This window comes from Nycticebus coucang, chromosome X (assembly GCF_027406575.1).
Source record: "Nycticebus coucang isolate mNycCou1 chromosome X, mNycCou1.pri, whole genome shotgun sequence".
NCBI lineage: Eukaryota > Metazoa > Chordata > Mammalia > Primates > Lorisidae > Nycticebus > Nycticebus coucang.
Genome location: NC_069804.1, coordinates 144243632 through 144250923, shown reverse-complemented (window position 1 = coordinate 144250923; position 7292 = coordinate 144243632). Strand labels below are relative to the sequence as shown.

At 44.8% G+C, this 7292-nt stretch overlaps 1 protein-coding gene across 1 annotated transcript in view; it reads right to left on the bottom strand.

The window, feature by feature from the left end:
* Positions 1-364: 364 nt before the first annotated feature.
* Positions 365-7292, bottom strand: part of SLC25A43 (solute carrier family 25 member 43) — a 37569-nt gene continuing 30641 nt past the window's right edge. Inside the window, exons 4-5 of the mRNA XM_053580983.1 lie at positions 2958-3092; positions 365-2267 (exon numbers count right to left, since the gene is read on the bottom strand). Coding sequence (XP_053436958.1) covers positions 2067-2267; positions 2958-3092 — 336 coding nt within the window. The 3' untranslated portion in view covers positions 365-2066. The remainder of the gene's footprint in view (positions 2268-2957; positions 3093-7292) is intronic.

The window sequence follows — 7292 nt, the reverse complement described above, 5'->3', positions numbered from 1 at the left end:
ATCATAACTTTGTACATTGATGCATTTATGGGGTTCAGGGTATTAATATATATTTTTTTCTTTTTTTTTTTTGTAGAGACAAAGTCTCACTTTATGGCCCACGGTAGAGTGCCATGGCATCACACAGCTCACAGCAACCTCCAACTCCTGGGCTTAAGCGATTCTCTTGCCTCAGCCTCCCAAGTAGCTGGGACTATAGGCGCCCACCACAACGCCCGGCTATTTTTTGGTTGCAGTTTGGCCGGGGCCGGGTCTGAACCCGCCACCCTCGGTATATGGGGCCGGCACCTTACCGACTGAGCCACAGGCGCCACCCTCTTTTCTTTTTTTTTTTTTTGTAGAGACAGAGTTTCACTTTATGGTCCTCGGTAGAGTGCCATGGCATCACACAGCTCACAGCAACCTCCAACTCCTGGGCTTAGGCGATTCTCCTGCCTCAGCCTCCCAAGTAGCTGGGACTATAGGCGCCCACCACAACGCCCGACTATTTTTTGGTTGCAGTTCAGCCGGGGCTGGGATTGAACCCGCCACCCTCAGTATATGGGGCCGGCACCTTACCGACAGCCACAGGTGCTGCCCAGGGTATTAATATATTTTTAAAGTACAGATAGACACTATTCAAAAGGTACAGTTACATAAACTTTACATAGAATTCCCAAGGTGGAATAATCCTAAATTTTGTTTTTTAAAAAATTAGTACACATACTCGGGGCAGCGCCTGTGGCTCAAATGGGTAGGGCGCCAGCCCCATATGCTGAAGGTGGTGGGTTCAAACCCAGTCCCGGCCAGAAACTGCAAAAAAAATAAAATCAAATAAAATTAAAAAAATTAGTACACATATTTAGCCCAAAGTATTTTTAATCAGTCATATGTTTTGGTACGTGTGCCAAATAAAGTGTTTTTAATCAGTCACATGTTTTTGGTACGTGTGCCAAATGTTACATTTGATCCTTTCTAGGCAACTGGGACATCTTGTGAGAATAACTTGATTAAATAATTTATCTTCAAGGTAAGCTTGCAAAGCAAGTTGCAAAGGCAGAGAATTCAGGCTGCTTGAACTATACAGGACTTCATTCCAAATAATGCCATTGGGTGCATAATTAAGCAATCACAGTAAAAACTGCCTTCCTGTAACACAGGATTCTGACCTTGGATGCTTCAAATTTCAACAAAGAAGGATGGTTGTATTAAGATAGCAATAACTTTTTTTTTTTTGAGACACAGTCTCACTCTGTTGCCCCAGGCTAGAGTGCCAAGCCTGCATAGCTCACAGCAATCTAAAATGCCTGGGCTCAAGTGATCCTATTGCCTCAGCCTCCTGAGTGGCTGGGACTACAGGTGCCTGCCAGAATGCTAAGCGAGTTTTTCTATTTTTAGTAGAGACAGGGTCTTGCTCTTGCTCAGGCTGGTCTGGAATTCCTGAGCTCAAGCAATCCACCTGCCTCGGCCTTCCAGAGTGTTAGAATTACAGGCTTGAGCCACTGCACCCAGCCAATAGTAACAGCTTTTAAATGTTAAATATTTTCATTTAGTTTCTGATAAGTCATAATTTACACTGTGGTGTGTGCACTCAGAAGTCAGCAAAGGTTATGAGTTAAGAACAGTGATACTGGGAAGCTTCAGGTCAGGACTGAGTGAAACTAGGCTGACATTGGACTGTGCCTGTTTGCATCGACCGGGAGTGACCTTGGGGCTAGGCTCACCACGTGGTATGCACTCAGCCACTTTAACTACATGTTGCTTTGAGGTGTCACAGCAATGCCCTTGCTTTGGTGTCTGTCTTGTTTCTATTCGGAGTGTAAAGAGCACATTTTTTTACTATTAGGTCTTGGTTATAATCTGGTGGAATGCCATCATGACACAGTGGTGTTGGGAAACCTCATGGTACAGGTGTTCATGGGGACATCGTTGGGAGCTCTGAAGTGGTATAATGCCAAACCATGTCATTGCCAAGAGCGGCAGACAGGAGTGGCCTCTCACCCCTCCTCTAGTGCCCAGTTAAGAGGCTACATTGATCTATGACCGTGACATGCCTTTAGTCCGTGCACTTCTAGTTCCACTCCATTTTACAGAGTTGGCTTTTTAGACTTTAGTTTTCCAGTTTTGAAGAACTTCTTTAATTCCCGTAATTCCTGGGGCTGCAAACTCTGATCCACTCCTGGGGTCAATTTATAGCTCAGAGGAGATACAATGTAACCATTTCGGTAAAGACAGATTCTCTTGCAGAACTCAAAGGTGCTAAACATAACCCCAAAATATGGAACTACCTGTTAAAACATAAAATGAAAATCATGTTAAACTCTTAAAAAGAAAACATCAATGTGTCTGCAATCAACTTGGATCAGGGTAACTGAGACAATCACTGTGAACAATACAACATGGTAACTCTCTGGAATCAGGGAAGATGGCAAAAGGAAAGCTGCCATGGTGTGTATGGTAGGGGAGGAATGACAGAGTGACAGAAGGACACGCCCTGGGGAAGCACTGGGTCTGCATTCATATGCCTGCGGACAGTTCCACACTACTTGTCAATATACGCTGGCCCTGGCTGAAATCATTTACAAGCCAGTTAGTACAAGGATAGTCTAAGAGTTCTTAACCCTTTTCATGGTCTTGGAATTCTTCGGGAATGTGATAGACATGATGTGTACACACACCACGCACACGCATTTTTGCATATAATTTTAGGATGGGGTTAGCTTCCCCTTAGGGGTCCGTGAACCCCACATTATGAGTCTCTACCTTAAGTGCTCAGTTCTTCTTGGATGGGGTATAAGATACCTTGCCATTGTACAGGGTCCCCTCTCTTCAAGGCTGACAGCCAGCCTGCATTCACAGTCCCTGTGCTACTGTTAGTGCAGGAGGGGGTTTTAATGCAAACTGCGGCAGGGGTGGGAGGTGACAAAGGAAGAGGGTCGAATTAGGAGAGGTAGAGAGATAGGAGAGACTGGTCTCACCTTCAGTAAGTTGGCTGTCAATCCATTCCAGAGCCCCAGTATTCCCTGGGTCTTCATTATCTGCCGGAAGCAGTCCGCTGCTCCTGAGAAATGGACGTCTACTCCTCCGCAGTGGGGAAGGAAGGGGCTTTGAGCCTGGCAGGACATAGAAGGTTGGGTGAGGTGATTTAAACACCAGGAAACAGATGTCTGAGTCAAAGTAAGCAGGGTTTGAAGTATGTGTGCTATGGTCCTGGCCACGCTGACGGCAGAGAATGGCTGCCGCAGGGTTCTTCTTATTCCATGGGCTTAGAATAAATATTAACATGCCATAGAATCACAATACTCCGTTCAAATTTTTGTTTTAGCCTGGAAGGAAGCAGGCATTGGGAACACACTCGATTTCATACTTACATTTCCTCCCAACCTATGGCTTCTGAACATGATAAACACACTTCTGTGGCCTTGACCTTTTTTAGTGTTCTCCAGTTTCTTTGTTTTAACAGATTCCTCCTCTGTGAAGCTCCTAAGAGGGAGCTGCTCATTTCTCCACATCACAGATGTCACGGAGCAGAGTGATGGTGACATCTGTCTAGTTCACTTTTTATTTGCAGACTTTTCTGCCTCCTTCCCTCTCATACCAAAAGTGCTTAACTAGGGCTCATGTCACTGAACTGTGCTCTTTGTCCTGCTATCATCTACCTCCTGACCTCCTGGCTTCTATCATGTTCACCGAAGGCTGTAACACCTGGCGGTTCTCCCTCTCCCAGCTTCACCATAATCTCAGGTAACTTCAGCATCTACAAAGACAATCCCTGCCACGAGCCGTTTCCAGACCTCACCGTCAGAGATCCTCACCTTTATACAACTTTGGCTACCCTCTCCTCAGTCACCCCATGGACTTCCTTGCCACCTTCTCAACTTTCTTGATTGAGCCCTGTTATTCACAAAATGCTCCATCTCAGAAACTAACTTTTTGTCCTTAAAAAGAAAAGAATTTATTTAAAAAAATTTTTTTGGAGACAGAGTCTCACTCTGTTGCCCAGTATAGAGTGCTGTGGTGTCAGCTGAGCTCACAGCAACCTCAAACTCCTGGGTTCAAGCAATCCTCCTGCCTCAGCCTCCTGAGTAATTGGGACTATAGGCACCCACCACAATGCCAGCCAACTTTTCTATTTTTAGTAGATATGGGGTCTCACTGTTGCTCAGGCTGGTACTGAACTCCTGAGTGATAGAGTCAAAAGGAGGGACGCACCCAAACAAAATCGACCCACCCAAATTGGATGTCCCACCTACAAAAGGTGAATGGGCCAACCCCTACCCTTCTGACCGATGTCCACCCAGGAAAAGGAATGTACCAACTTCCACCCTTCCAACCTTTAAAACCCTCATCCACCATTACCCATGTGCGGATTTTCTTCTCGAACTCAGCTCACCCTTACTGGGATGGAAATAAAGGTCAATATTGCCCATAAGGAACCTGGATTATGTTTTCCCTTCATTTTGCGTCTTGGGATGATTTTTATTTCTGTCTTTGACCTCTCACTGAGCTCAAGCGCTCCTCCCCCCTTGACCTCCCAGAGTGCTAAGATTAGCCACCCAACCTGGCCTGAGGTATTTTTTGTCTGTTTGTTCATTGGTATATCTTCAGTAGCCTTAGCACATTGTAAATGCTCAACAAAAACTTGAATAAATGAAACATATTCAGTAGTTGGTGTTGTGGCGGGCACCTGTAATCTCAGCTACTCTGGAAGCTGAGGCAAGAGGATTGCTCAAACCCAAGAGTTTGAGGTTGCTGTGAGCTATGATGTCACAGCACTCTACCCAGGGCAACTCTTTGTTTTCCTCAATTTATACACCCTTTCTAAAAAGTCTTACCATAGCTATAGCTTGAAACACCTGAATCTTTACCTTCAGCCCTGACCTTCCACTAATCTCCAAATTCAAGCACTCAAACTGCCCACTGGAAACAGCACACCGGATAGCATACAGGTAACTAAAAACTTGGCACATTCAGAATTCATTGTTGCCTTTCTCCTTGAGAGTGTCAAATTTATTCTTTACTTTGTGTTCATTATCTCAGTAAAATGGCCCCAGTGTTCAACAAGCTGCTACAAGACAGAAACCTGGGATTCCTGGTTTTGCTTACTCCTACGGCCCCATCCAAGCAGTCATTAAGTCTTATCAATTCTATCTTCTAAGTACAGCATTTCTCAGATCCAGTCCCTCCTCTCTAACCCCACAGCCACTCCCTTAGTTCAGGCTACCATAAGCTCATGCGGATATTACTGCAACAGTCTCTTACTGGCTTCTGGGATCCACATTTTTTTTTTTTTGAGACAGTCTTACTCTATCACCCTGGGTCCAGTGCCATGGAGTCATAGCTCACAGCAACCTCAAATTCCTGGGCTTGAGCAATCCTCTTCCCTCAGCCTCCTAAGTAACTGGGTCTACAGGCGCCTGCCACAATGCCTGGCTAGTTTTTCTTTCTTCCTTCCCTTCCTTTCCTTCCCTTTCTTTCTTCCTTTCTTTCTTTCTGACACAGTCTCACTTTGTTGCCCTTGGTAGAGTGCTGTGGCATCACAGCTAGGATTATAGGTATGAGCCACCGTGCCTGGCCCTTAGTTTTTCTATTTTTACTAGAGACGGGGTGTTGCTCTTGCTCAGGCTGGTCTCAAACTTCTGATCTCCAGCACACTCCACCTGCCTTGGCCTCCCAGAGTGGTAGGATTACAGGCGTGAAGCCACTGCGTCTGGCCTGGGATCCACTGTTGTCCTTTCTAATTCATCCTTCTCACTGCAGCCAGAATGCACTTCTAAGATTCCAATTCGGACCCACTGACTCCTCTGTTGACTTTCTACCACCTATAGGATGAAAGCCAAGCATCTTAGAATGACATACAAGGCCCTTCACAACTTTTCCAGCATTAAAATCATTATTCACTTCAGTCGTACTGACTGTCCTCCTTAGCTCTTTTTTTGTACTCCATTATCCCCTCTGAAGACTTTTCACTTATTCAAATCTTTATTGAGTACCTACTGTGCGTCAGCTACTCAGAATACAGCAGTGAACCAAACAAAAGTCCTTATTCCCATGGAGCTGAAATTCTAGTTGCAAGGGAGGAGCAGACAAATAAAATAAATAAGTGAATTATACCACATAATTAAAACGTAGCAAGTGCTGTAGAGAAAACAAAAGCAGGAAAAAGAGGGAGTGTGTGTGGGGGGAGTGCTCAAGTTTTTTTTTTTTTTTAAGGTGGTCAGAGAAGACCTCACCAAGAAGATGACCTGTGAATAAAGATCTGAGGACAATGAGGAGGCAAGATGAACAGATGTCTGCGAAGGCCTTGAGGCAGGAACACCTCTGGGGTGTTAGGCAACAAGGAGGCCAATGTGGGAGGACTGGAATGAAAATAGAGTAATAGGTTATGACTTTAGAAAGATAAATCATGACTAGATCACAGAAGGCTCGAAGGTCACTGTAAGCATTTTGGCTTTTACTGAATGAGAGGAGGAGTTGCTAGGGTTTTTTGTTTTATTTTATTTATTTTTTCATTAAATCATAGCTGTGTATATTAGTAAATGTGGAATGTAAAGGTCTTAGCAAAATAACTAAGAAAATGCTAGGGTTTTTTGAATAGAAGAGGAGCATGGGTGGTGCCTGTGGCTCAGTGAGTAGGGTGCTGGCTCCATATACTGAGGGTCATGGGTTCAAATTGGCCCCGGCCAAGATGCAACAAAAAAAATAGCCTGGTGTTGTTGCGGGCACCTGATGCCCCAGCTACTTGGGAGGCTGAGGCAAGAGAATTGCCTAAGCCCAGGAGTTGGAGGTTGCTGTAAGCTGTCATGCAACAGCACTCTACTGAGGGTGGTAAAGTGAGACTCAGTCTCTAAAAAACAAATAAGCAAAAAAAAAAAAAAAACAAGAAGAGGAGCAAGATCTTATTTATATTTTAACACGATCACTCTGGGTGCTGTGTTGAGAAAGACTCAAGGGTAGAGGGAATGGTGGAAGGATGGAGACAGGTTAGGAGATTACTACAATCATTTAGGCAAGAAATGATGGTAGCTTGGCCTGGGATGCTAGTGGTGGGGTGGGAAGCAGTGGTCAGATTCTGGATATAATCTGAAGGTAGAGTTAACAGGATTGACTGTGGACCACATGAGGGTGTGAGAAGAAGAGTCGAGGATGACTCCAGTTCCTGTTCTGAGCAACTGGGTAGATGGAAATGGCATTAACAGGATGGGGAAAACTAGGAGAAGCAGGTTGGTTTTTTGTTTGTTTCTTTGAGGGTAGGTGGAGACATGAGGAACTCAACTGTGTGCAATGCTCATTAGACATTCAAATGGAGAGGG